This window comes from Euphorbia lathyris, chromosome 4, assembly GCF_963576675.1.
Source record: "Euphorbia lathyris chromosome 4, ddEupLath1.1, whole genome shotgun sequence".
In the NCBI taxonomy this organism is placed as follows: domain Eukaryota; kingdom Viridiplantae; phylum Streptophyta; class Magnoliopsida; order Malpighiales; family Euphorbiaceae; genus Euphorbia; species Euphorbia lathyris.
The window spans coordinates 16,211,664-16,224,882 of record NC_088913.1 but is presented as its reverse complement, the minus strand read 5'-3'; the positions used below and the strand labels follow the sequence as shown (position 1 = coordinate 16,224,882).

Sequence of the window (13,219 nt, the reverse complement as noted above, 5' to 3'; positions counted from 1 at the left end):
GATCAGTTCGGCTATTGCACGAAAAATTCAGAATAAACCCAGAGACTTGGCATTTTAATTAATTGGGGAAGTAGTATGATTGAGTTTGAGTATTGGAATGGTGCATCAAATAAAGTAGATGTCGAGACTCTTAAAATTTATCCTGTTTTGATTAACCGGACATTATGGTTTTCCAGAAAACCACTGTCAGTTTGGGATTTGATCAAACAACTCGGGAGTGAAATGGAGGAAAGTGGAATTTAAACGCATCCTTCACTTAATTTTTTTGACTTATACGTAAACCTACTCAAAAATTTGATACAAAACCTATTTAACAAATCTATAATTTTACTAGAATTGACATGTAAAAATATGGAATAATTTTGTAAGTAATTTTAACTATTTACATCCATTTAGGATTAACAGGTAAACTCTAGCCAGAAATAAATAATTTCCCTGGTTCGGGGCAATGACAAATAACGCTTCATCTATTTAATAAAATATTACCCAATAAATTCGTGTTGGCTTCTTGTCGTGTTGACAATATGCATAATAACTTCCATTGCTAACAAAAGCAATAACCATGCACAATTTAAATGCTGAAATATTGACTAGATTGCTAGTTTTACCAAAAGAACGTCACATATCAAAATCTGAAACCGAGCCTTTGGATAATCCACACCTAAATAAAATAACACGGTTAACAGATTGTTTAGAAATTTCAAACTTTATATCTATAACTAGTATTTTGTTACATAGAAAAGTTGGTTGCTCCGACTATCCCAATTAACATTTCGTCATTAAAATCTCAGCGATAGTTAAATGACTCGTCAGTGCAATTTACCCGCGAAATGCTAATTAGTAGTAGTAGCAGTTAGTGTAGGGTCGAGGGAGCGAAATGGAGGCGCCTCGCCAAATTTCAAGATGTAAGCAGTCTCATAAACAGGCCTCAGCTGCATAATCACTTGAGCATCCAGATATGCATCACACTCAAAACACCAAACTGACAAGTCACTGTTGCCAAAATTAAACCAACAAAAATCAACACTTTAACATAATCAACTACCTGCTAGGATAAAGTATAAATTTAGCTTTATAGTCATTGAAAGAAAACGGATTCAATCTCCGCTATAAAACAATGCAATATTAAGTCTAACGTTTAACAAACCATGTAATTTCAAGCTTTGTTAATGGAAGATTAGTCTTTTTCATTAGCAAAAAAATGTATAATTTCAAGTCTTATTGGTAATGGGTGTTTTTTAGATTGACCTGAAACTAACACAAATTTTGTCAAGTCATGTTAGGATTGAATTGTTATAATATCTAAACGACTAAATACATTAGGCGCCCCTGAATTTGGTAGAAAATAATTGGTTCCCTGTTACTTGTTTAATGTGACATGATTAATCCTCTTATCGCATATCACTTTAACCAAGTTCAAAGGCTCAATAGGTCCTTTAAGCAAGTTTATGGGATTACCATGCAGTTTAAACAAGTTTAAAGAGTTAATAGATCATTTAAGTAAGTTTAAAAGACAATCGATTTTTTGGCCAATTTTAAGTAGTAGAATATATATAACCTAGATGCATGATACGAAGCTCTCATATTTTTACATGTTATCCATATCAACAATAGTAGAATTACAAGTGAATGGTGAATAAGATACCGACCCAACACAAAATAAGTGGATTAGATTTTTATTAAATAGGTTTTGGATCAAAAATTTAGGTTGGTCGAATACATATTATCATCATATTATCATCATCGATGTAACATGTTATCTGAAAACACAACACAAATCTGATTAGGTCCATTCGATTATAACACAAGATTTTTTCTAAGTTAGAATTGACTCATTACTAATTATACACTAATTCGATAGTTGATATGACACGAACACGAAACATTTACACAAACTACCACCCTTATGCAGAATCAAAGAAAACCTATTTCGGAATAAGATAGAATAGAAAAGCTTACCTATAGCTGAGAGCCAAACAATGCTTCATCTGCTGAAAATGGTGCAGCATATGTTTATTCACAAAACGACTGCACAGCACATCCTTACATGACAAACACACCCAATTTTCACTGGGATGCTCGCACCTAAATTCATTCCAATCCATACATCAATCAGACAACAAAAATCAAATTGGGAGATCTCAAAATTTCAATCGAATCGAAGTTGCAATGTATTTATTTCCTAATTGAATTACTGAGAATTGATTCTACGATTCAACGAGGAAGATGAACAAGGAGATGAGAATTTAACCTGTGGCATGGAGTATCAGGAGTTGGGATATGAGAAAGATCGGAAGATAAAGAACCCAAGTGATCGCAAGACGTTCGGGCCTCAACCCAACCCGATTCCGCACCGTACATCTTCATCAATTCATCTTCTTCCTCGCCGATTTCCTTCATTGTATTCAACAAAAAATTTAATCATTGGTTGAAAAAGAAAAAGATATCGATTTTTTTTTTTTTTTTTTTTTTGCAAAATCTGTGTGTACTTACCAGTGGAGGAGAAGATGAAGCACCTGTAGCTTGGTTCGCCATTGAAGCCGTCAATTGCTAGAAATTAAGGGATTCAAAGTATATAAGCGGTTGAGAACGGTATCGTTTCATATACCTGTGGGAGTCTCCAAACGAAAGGAAATCGTGCGTTTCATAACATTAAGTTTTTTTTTTTTTTTTTATCAACATTAAAGTTTTTTAAGAAAATAATATTAAAGCTGTTTTGCCTTTTTTATTCGAAATTTTTAGGCAAAATGTATATTTAGATTTAGATTGTAATCATTCTGATTTTTGGTGTATTTCATTTTCATATGTTAAATTTTTATTTTTTCATCAGATTAAACCTTGGATGATTACAAAAATAAAATTTTAAAATTAAACTCGATTAACAAAAAACTTTATTTATTCTATATGTGTTAGAAATTTAATTTTTAATAATTTGGAAGCAATTTTTTTATATATATATATATGGTGTTGTTATATAAAAAAAAAAATAAAACCTTATTCCGAAATTAGTAGCACGTTATTAAGTGAATTTTATATATGTTTAAATTTAATCAACTTAGCAAGCAAAAAAGTAAAAAATCAATAGCTTAATGCATTTAAATGTATGACCATAAGTTCAATGTATCAAAAAGGAAAAGATTAAAGGTCTTAAGATGATTTTTTTTTTCTTAAGACAAAAAACTTCATTAAAAAGAATCAAAATAGAAAGCTTGGAAAATAAAACAGGTGTTTAATGGACCATTCTATAAGTCTCAGCATATAATAAGTTGTTCGAGCTAAGAGATGAGCTACGTTATTTGTAAATGACTAACAAATTGACTCCAATGTCATTAAAAGAAGAAATCAAACTTTTACAATCGTCAAAGGTTATACATAAATGGAACGATGCTTGATGAGCGTGATCAACAACTGCCGCTGCATCTGACTCCACATAAACATTGTCCACATTTCTGAACTTAGACCAACAAAGAACATCTTTAACACTAATAGCCTTACCCTCTATTAGTTGGAATGAACCAATAATCAAATGATAAAAAAACCCACACAAAAAAAAAAAAAAACAGAACTGTCACGAAGTATTGCACCCAGTCCTAATTTGTTAGCACTTGGAAGCTTTTAGCACGATTTTGATATTGAGGTTGATCGGGACCGCATTATATACGAAGTTCCGTGGATTCATTGGAATGAGGCAATCGGGACCACGTATACGTGGTACCGCCGCCCATATAAAAAATTCAAACCTTGAATTTTGGCTCTCTAATCAAAACTAATTCAGGTATCTTAATTACGGATTTGGTGTGATTTTTTAGGGTAAATATGACTAATGTACCCTTATTAGGTCCGTAACTAAGCTTAATTAAATAGAATCAGAGGCGAACAATTCTGCAATTCTGTAACCGGAACAATTCTTTAAAAGAAACAATTATTTAGAACATTTTTATGAGATTTTTCATAGGTTTAAGCTATTTTGTTCTTGTTTAGTGAATGTTCATATTTTAATTAACTTTTTAGAGTCTTGTTTTTAGTCTCTGGTTAAATTTCAAAATTAATTGGTATTTAATTAATCAATTTAGGTCCATCTAAACACCTTTCATCTAGAAATCTTAGTTTAATTGAATAAATTAAGTCATTCTTCTCCGATATTATTGTTGGAGTCCTTACAATACCAAGAACCCAAAGGTAATATGATTCCGTAAGGAAGAATCAACCCTCTACAGTTCTTTATTCAATTTTAATTTCATTTTATCACTTTACACTTTTTTTTCCAATATCTTATTATTTTGATGGTGTCTTAGAGACTACTGGACATGTATTTCTGATGAAAAATAGACAAACGTTTGGCAGCGGAAATATAAAATTTTTAACCTATTTCCTTAAACCAAGATTTGTTAATCGTTATTTCATACAAGGAAGGATAGAAGGAAATACCTTTTAGATGAACTATCTACTGTTGCTAGCGAAGTGCCCTCAACTCTAGTTCCGAGTTCACGAGCACAAACAAAACACAAGATCAAACAAGTTAGAATCTCAACCAATGAATAGCAATCAAAATAGATTGCCGCTAACAAATCAATACAAGATCAAACAAGTTAGAATCTCAACCAATGAATAGCAATCAAAATAGATTGCCGCTAACAAATCAACACAAGATCAAGGAGAGAGAGAAGGAGATAAAATCAAGGGAAAATTACAAAACTAGGTCAAATGGAAAGCTCATTTACATATTTAACCAATTTACTCAATCTACTACATATCTAGACTGTTTTGTGTAACTTTTCCATAATACCCCCAATCTTTCATCTTCCTCTTCCTCTTCCTCTTCCTTACGGTTTCCTCTTCACCCAAAATGGCTCCTCCTCCTTCCACGGAGATCTAACCTGCAAAATCCGTTGTTGTTTGACGGCGTTCTCCAGCAACTCCTATTCCGGTGAGAGAAAAGGGAAGCGAACGGCGGTAGAGGAAAAATGAGAGGCCAATTTTAGGACGAACGACGGTGATAGAAGGTGAACGACGGTAGAAGAAGGTGAACAATGAGAGCAAAGAAGAGGAAGAATGCGAACAGACGGTAGAAGAAGGTGAACAGTGAGAGAAAAGATGAGAAAGAAGGCGAACAACAGAGAAAAGGGAAGAAAGAGGGCGATTTTAGAGCGAACGACAACCTCGTTCCGTGAGGCGGAAGATTGGAAAACGCAGAGAAAATGCCTAATTCTATAAATCTCACTGAATTATTGTTGGTGTATTCATCTATGTTCTGATTTTTTTGTTAAATAATGTTTGAATCCGTTGTTATTTGCCATTTTTTTGTTATATACCACTTAGCGAATTTTGTTAAAAACACATCCAGACTTCGCATATGCTAACTAAAATCATCAACTAAACCAAACATTCGCTTCGCAGGCTTCGCATATGCTAACTAAAATCATCAACTAAACCAAACATTCGCTTCGCAGGCTTCGCATATGCTAACTAAAATCATCAACTAAACCAAACATTAGCTTCGCAGACTTCGCAGGCTTCTCATATTTAGCTTCGCAGGGTTCGCATATGCTAACTAAAATCATCAACTAAACCAAACATTAGCTTCGCAGGGTTCGCATATTTAGCTTCGCAAGGTTCGCATATGCTAACCTCTGCGAAGTCAGACGGGAGGAAGACAGCCGCGCGTAAATATTGAGGGTATTATGGGAAAGTCACACAAAATCAGTCTAGATATGTAGTAAGTTGAGTAAATGGGTTAAATATGTAAATGGGCTTCCCATTTGACCCATTTTTGTAATTTTCCCTAAAATCAATTGAATGGAAGCAAGCGGTGGAAATTCGGTCCTCTACAGTAGCGGTCGAAATTTCTCTCTCCTCAGGATGGTCTTGGTTGGCCGAAATATGTAGTAGGGAATGGTATATATAACCTCTTGTATCTAAACCCTAGTTAGATAGAATTAGGTTACTAATTAAGAGTTGTATCCGGAATAAAACTCTTATTTATTATTATCTATAATTATATCCAAATATTAATTATAAGATAATATCAACTTATTTAATAGGATAATAATTAGAAGTAATTTAATCACAATAAACATTCTAATTAAATTATCCTACAATTAATTTAATCCACAATTATAATCTAATTAAAATTGTCAAAATTAAATTAATTCCACATGTGTCTAATACACATGGATTTCGCCCCCTCCTTTATTTGGGCCTTAGTGGACTTAGTTGGGCTTCTATCAATTAATTAATATTCATTCCTCTTTTTAGTTCCAAGTCTTATGTGTGACTCATTAGGTTCTTATTACTACTAGCCGTATATAACCATTAAATTAATTTTCCAAAATTACATTTAATCTTTGTATAACGAAATGAGTGTGAGGACTGTGATAGGCAGAACCGTAAACATTCCCCCAGAGTTATAAGAAGACAGGTTGATTCCGTCGTTGACCTTTCCGTATTAGTTTAAAGTATAATTCGATCCTTTATCAACTACATCCTTGAACAGAATCTTATGACTATGGATTATGTCAAGTCACATATAGCGAGACGTTCGTTTTACTTGTACAGGCCGAGTTAACTCTGAATAGACAGGTTAAGTGAAATCTCTATTTCAAGTCTTAAGTTATCACCTTGCAAGGATTTAGAGTCAAGTCTTCCACAAACGATCCTTGGACGTATCTCCCATTTATCAGGAGTGACAGATGCTCAATCCAATGTTAACTATCCTGCACTTACTTTTTGTGATACCCAACGCTTGCCCACACACACCCCAGAGTCATCTCTGTTATGGATCGTGTTTGAACAGAGTCAAAGCATCACACTCCATAATCCAGAATCACTAATTAACATTCCTTTGAGTCTGAGGATTACTTATACCTATTAATACCAATGTGATGAACATGTGACAAAGGATAAATCCATCCATCCTGTTATCTCAAGTTGGGTCCCTAATCCTAATGAACTCCTTCACTAGATCCATATAACTGTCCAGATATCTACATATCTGAAACTTGTGAGATCAGCTCTCTGTCTCGACAGAAAACATTGTTTCATTCAAGTCTCTACAATATTATGTCAATCCCTACTCAAAACATATTACTTGACTTGGGGTGGTTTTGAGTTTATTAGTTTAGTATAATGTTTTGTCTCACTTCATGCTTGTATGAACACTTTATAATCACTTTAAATAAACTTAGGGATTTCCTTTTATTTAGACTTATTTAGTTCTTAAAAGTAATTGTCTTTTAAATAGTTTGAAAACCATATCTTATTGAAACAAATGATATAAAGAACAATTCATTTACAGTTGGTTTATATCCTAGAACAATTGACTATAGGACATTAAACCCCAACAATTTCATGTGTCTGGTACCTCTAAATGACACCTTAAAGTCATTAATAATATCACCAAGTTATTATTATTGATAAAATAAAAACGATTTTGGAACTAGGAATTAGCAATGAGGATGAACCATGTTATTACACTAGTCATTCTACACTGATATAGTTCCACAAAAAAAAACGTTATTTTTATATAAAAATGATTTCCACCACCCCCCCCCCCCCCCCCCTCCATTTTATACTATCTTTTTAATAATGTGTAATTGGATGAATAGGTAATTTTCCACAATTTCAATGTTCGACCAAACACCTTCTGAGACCACCCATAGGTGGATGCTACCAACCAGACCCTTTACCCTATCAATCTAAAGGTGGGCACTGTTGCTCAGACCTCTTTTGTGACTGCCCAAAGGTGGACATTACCGCACATATCACTTTTGTGACTGCCCAGATTCCTATTATAACCGTACAGAGTTCTTTCGTGACCTCCTAAGGACTCGCTACAACCTAAAGGCTCGCTACAAACCAAAAGGGCCTGAAATATATATAAGCACTCTCAAATTTGAAATTTTGCAAATTCTCATTTTATTTGTTTTATTGTTTTAACTTGTTCGTTTGTATTTTGTAAGATTAATTTAACTATTAAATGATGATTCAAGAGTGTGAAGCACATAGCAATAACTTAGGAATGTCTAAATGCATAATGTGTCGTCCGGTGATTCCGATTGCATCAAAGCAATCAAACGGAGGGTCTACTTTGAGGGTGAATGATATATTCTCAAACAAAGTAGAATTGCAAGATTCACTTGGGAAATATGGAATAGAAAATTTGTTCGAATGGAAGGTTTACAAATCAAACAAGTCTTTGTTTGAAGTGAAATGTAAAGATGTTGACAAATGTAGCTCCCGGGCTAAAGGGTTGTCATTCCGGGTTCCAATATGTTCAGGTTTGCAAGAATGGATGGTATGGACCTACACACTTGTGGGAGAGATAAAATATGTATGCATCATATGCAAGCGGGAAAACGAGTTGCAGGGATACTACTTCGAAATAGGTTTGATTTGGAAAATCGAGTGTATCGACCAAATGATATTGTTTTCGATTTTGAACGAGATTTCTCAGTTAATCTCTCTTACATGCAAGCTTGGAGAACAAGAAATTGGGCATTGGAAGCTCAAGGTGGTTCACCTGAGGAGTCGTTTATGTTGTTACCGGACTACTGTGAGATGTTGAAGAGTACCAACCTGGGAACGGTGACACATATCGAAACTTATGATGATAATCACTTTAGATTCTTCTTTATGGCTATTGGTGCTTCATTGAGAGGTTTTAAATAACATATTCGACCTGTTTTAGCCGTCGATTGAATTTTCCTAAAAGGTAAATATTGTTGGTCCCGTGTAACTTAATATGATTAGTTCCAAAGAGGGGGGTTAGGAACTAATATAAATTTTTCGCTTAATAATGCTGACTTAATTGAATGTTTGATAATTTAACTCAGCTTTAGGTCAGCAAGGCTGAGTGAGGTGTGAGACAGCTATAATCAGACACTAACTAGAGCTGTTTCAATTGTGAATAGGAAAATAACACTTTAGGTCAGCTTCCAACTCAGCACTCTGATTACTCAGCGTCGGCTTGTACAAATTATATACTAAGTAATTTTAGCAAGCAACACATACATATATATCAAGAGAAAGGGTTAGAGATTACTCAGCAGTCTTATCCTGGTTCGGCCTCACTACCTACGTACAGTCCCTAAAATCCCTCCGGGCTTTTTCAATCCACTACTGAGCTCTTTAAAGGTAGAGCACAAACTGTTTACAATAGCAACTGAGTATGCAAGAGTACCGTCCTCTATTCGTCTACTCAATCCTATCTCACACTGAATACTATAACCGAGTATCCAGAATTTCTTTACCACTGAGTACTATAACCGAGTACTCAGCACCACTCTTCTAACCTTTACAATTGATACAAGATTGTTCTCTCAAAACTAAGAACACTTTAGATGAATACAAATTCACTCTAGACTTTTACACAATGATTGGAAATTGAGTGTAAGAACTTGCTTTCTTTTCAGACAGCTTCTATTTTGGATTTTCACTCTTGTGAAGATTTGCTTTTTTGTCTGTATTTTCTTGTATATGTCGTGAGGATCCAAGTGATGAACTTGTCCTCTTATAGTGAATTCTGAAGCTTCAAATCATTTGAATTCCGACATATCCGTTGGAAGTAATGGTCTTCTTTCGTCATTGAATGGTCAGCATTCAGAATCACAGGCCAATCTTGTCTTCTGATTTGCGCAGGAGGCAGGCTTGCCAGTTTCGTCTTCTTGCGCTAGGTTTCGTCTTCTAGCGTCAGGTTTGTCTTCTTGCCAAACGCCAGATGGTCCATGCGTCTCAAAAAGGTCTTTGATCATATTTCTGCGACTTCTGATTTGTTGCAGAGATCTGTCGAACCTTGTCTTTTAATAAACGGATCATTGGCGCTGACTTGATCATTACTCAGCTTGACTTAATGGCGTCCTGAATTCTGCTCAGCTTGACTTCGCAGCTCCGCCTTCAAGCTTTTCTAAAGAAGACATTTCCTTTGTAATGCTTAGTAGTATTCCACTCAGCTTCTGCTGTGTGATCGGCTTATGCTGACTTTGTTCTGTCTTTCTTTTTATGAACACTTAGTTCCTGTTCTAGTCAGTTTACATACTCAACATTGAACAAACATTTTATTTAAATTAAATCAAAACACTTAAATTTAATTGTCTTAATCATGGGATTAACTTAAATAGTTTTATCAAATCAAAATCATGTGGAAAGGTGTTTCAACAAACTCCCCCATTTTGATGTTGGCAAAAGTATTTAATCAAGGAACTCAGTGTTGAGTATCCCTCATGATTGATGATCTTTTTATTCTTTTGAGATTACTCCCCCGTAAGGGTTGCATCTGTTAACTTAGTTCAACTCTAAACCTTCTAAGATCTAATTGAGTGAATCTAAGACTTAAGTCACTGACTTAGTTCAATTCTAAACCTTCTAAGATTTAATCGAAAAGAGTCTAAGGTCAGCTTCCGAAGAAGGTCAATACTTGGAACATAAGGTCATTACTTATCTTTGATACTTATCTATTTTTAGATATCAGAGATATTGCGTTAAGTTCAGGTATCAGAGTTGGATTTATTTATCAAGATTGGAGTGTACTGAGTACGATTTACTTGTTTAATCTTTATGTTCACAAGTTTTATTTTATTGTTCAATGAGTGGTCATGTGTTCAATCAGCATATAAACACAGCAAGTAAGCATCGCATAAAATAGTCAGTTTTGGATAAGGATGCATATATAGATAGTCAGTTTTAACAAAGATATGCCAGATGCAAAATCACAAGTCATAAGCTAAGACTATTGCTAATCTATTTCTTCATGTTGACTTGAATTTGGTTAGATTTGCCCTTGGCTGTTCTTTGTTGCTGACTTGGATTGCTCGAGATAGTAGAAGTTGAACCAGGCTTCTGCTGAGTTTCGGCAGCTGGCTGTTTATCCTTAGCTTTCTCCCCTGGTTTCTGCTGAGTTCCAGCAGCTTGCTTAGCTTGTTCTTTCTCCACTGTTTTGCCAGCATCATTCGATTGAAGTGGAGGAGCAAGAAACTATCCTTGTTGAACAGCACGAGTCAGTATGGAGGAATAGTGTTGCATGTGACCCGTACTCTCCCGAAGACCTTTAAACACTTGCATGCCATCAGCCATACTCGAAGCATGGATCTTGATATTGGCGCTGAGCATGCTGAGTAGGTACTCAAGTGACTTCCCAATCCAAGTGATTGAGTCTGTCATTCGCGCGTAAGATTGATGGTACATCCTGAGCATCGCAGTATCATACGACTAACGTTGAACATTAATGTGCCGAACATGCGCAGGTGTTGACTTGGTGCAGTGCAAAATTTCATTGGTCTTAACCTGGTCAGTGTCCATCTCTTCTTTGCTCAAGTTGAGTAGGCGTATAGCCTCACCGATTTTATCAATGGAGCATTGAGAGGAGGAGGAGATAAGTTCACGAGCCCCGGTTAGCTCGGTGGACAGCTGGGAGAAATGCTGAGTGATTTCAGCAGAGGTTGCAGATGTTGAGTTCGCAGCTGATAAGGCATTAAGTTTTCCTTCGATGGAGTTCATGTGATTTACCATCATCAGTTGAAGTTCAGCCAGCTTCATTATTAAGTCTTGCTTGGGCTGCTGAGAGACTAGAGAAGTCATAACATTCATCAGCTCCTTCAGACCTTTTAGTTCAGTCAGAAGTTGAGTGACGGAGGAGAATTGAGTTGGCTCAGCAGGAATGGTCCCAGCAGCATCGGCTAGAGACTAATGAATCTTTTGAAGTAGATTTTGAGCAGATTGAATGATTTTTCTTCCTGACTCAGACGCATCCAAATAAGTGTAAGCGTCATCAGTGTGATTCTCAGTGGCTGTTTCTTTGTCAACACCAGATGTTGGAGGAGTTTGGTGTTGTCCGGAAGTAGAGGTGCCAGCTTAGTCATTAGCTGCACTTTGTTTATTGAGGCCAATAGCAGGAGCTGACTGGTCTATGAACTGCTCAGTAGAGGATGGAAGTATTTGCTCAGCAGAATTATTAACCTGCTCAGTGTCAGTCTGAAGTTGAGTTGGAGTTGAAGGTTGAGGCAACTCAGAGCTGTCTTTAGCAGGTGGAGTTTCCTTTGCTAACTCCTTATGTTGAGCAGCAGGAACATCGAGCACTTGCTCAGTAGAAGGTTGAGCAGAAGTGTCGGCAGAGATAAGACCTTTAGTGGCTTGTTCCTCAGCTTGAGAAATAGAGGCTTGTTTTTCCTTTACTTGGTCCGGAGTTGGCTCAGTGATGGTGGTGAAAAATTGGAGCTAGAGCCCGGTCAAGTCTGTGATTAGGTCCCTCAGAGGTGATTCATCCAGCAGATCTATCACGCTGGGTTTTAGAGCCTTTTTCTTAAACCGCTTATCTGCACTGCCCTTTAAAGTTTTGGTTGGAGGAGAAGGGTCAGCAGCAGGAGAGTCAAGTGACTCAGAGGAGAAGTTGAGTCCTAAGTCAGTGTAAAGGTTCTCATCAACCTTGTCCTTCACTAGAGACTTAGCTCTCTGCTCTTCAGTTTCCTCAGCGGCAGCTGTGTTACTCGGCTCAGCGGAACCAACCTTGTCAGCATGAGCCTGATCCTCAGTATGGCCTTGTTCTTCCTCCTGATCACAAGGGGTCTTTTCAAAATCAATTTCTTGACTTCGCACGAAGTGTGATTCCTTTGTAATCATAAAGTCAAGTGGGTTAGCATCTACTGGCTTCAACCCAGAGGTTTTCTTCCTCTTTAGAGGCTGATCAGGTGTTTCCTCACTTTCTTCCTTAGTGTTAGCTCTCCCCTTCCTTTTCTCAGCTGACTCTGGCTTTTCTTGAGCTGGCTCTGCATGAGCAGCTTTCTTCGTACCAGTCACTAACCTGATCTTCTTTGGAGCTATGTTGATGTCTTTGGTTTTAGGGGTTGAGGATTGGTCAGCTTTCCTCTTTCTTTCATGCCTAGTGCGCTCAGCTGGTGCTTTTTCAACCATAACTTTCTTTCCTTTCTTGGTTACCTTAGCATCAGCTTATTCAACCATATTATCCTCAGCAGCATCTTCTCTAGTCAAAACTCCCTTTCCTTTCTTAGCCTTGATAGGCTGACTGTGGGCCAGCGCGAATAGGATTCCCGAGGTGATCTCAGTCCCCTCTATGTCAATTTCTCCCTTAAAGCTGACCTGGTGATCCTGAAGTATTTTAGTGATGAGCGAACCCATCCGAAGGATCCTGGTGCTGCGTTGAAAAGCTCCAATAAGGAAGACGGGCATGTTGAGTGGCTTGTAATTCAGCATGTGCCAGATGAAGCACTAC

The 13,219-nt window shown here is 36.5% G+C and overlaps 1 protein-coding gene across 1 annotated transcript; it reads right to left on the bottom strand.

Moving 5' to 3' along the window:
• Nucleotides 1-576: 576 nt before the first annotated feature.
• On the bottom strand, nt 577-2,626 carry LOC136226675 (uncharacterized). Its single transcript, XM_066015295.1, has 4 exons — nt 2,494-2,626; nt 2,252-2,394; nt 1,960-2,085; nt 577-993 (listed from the first exon to the last, which is right to left on the bottom strand). Exons 1-4 carry the CDS (start codon nt 2,533-2,535, stop codon nt 834-836), a joined length of 471 nt encoding a protein of 156 aa, XP_065871367.1. The 5' UTR covers nt 2,536-2,626; the 3' UTR covers nt 577-833.
• Nucleotides 2,627-13,219: the final 10,593 nt, after the last annotated feature.

Bases quoted from the DNA above. Each gene is read 5' to 3' on its own strand.
- LOC136226675 (XM_066015295.1), bottom strand. From the start codon at position 2,535: ATGGCGAACCAAGCTACAGGTGCTTCATCTTCTCCTCCACTG. The intron at 2,395-2,493 runs GTAAGTACACAC...AATACAATGAAG, and splicing joins CTTCATCTTCTCCTCCACTG to GAAATCGGCGAGGAAGAAGA. The intron at 994-1,959 runs GTAAGCTTTTCT...TTTTGGCAACAG, and splicing joins TGTTTGGCTCTCAGCTATAG to TGACTTGTCAGTTTGGTGTT.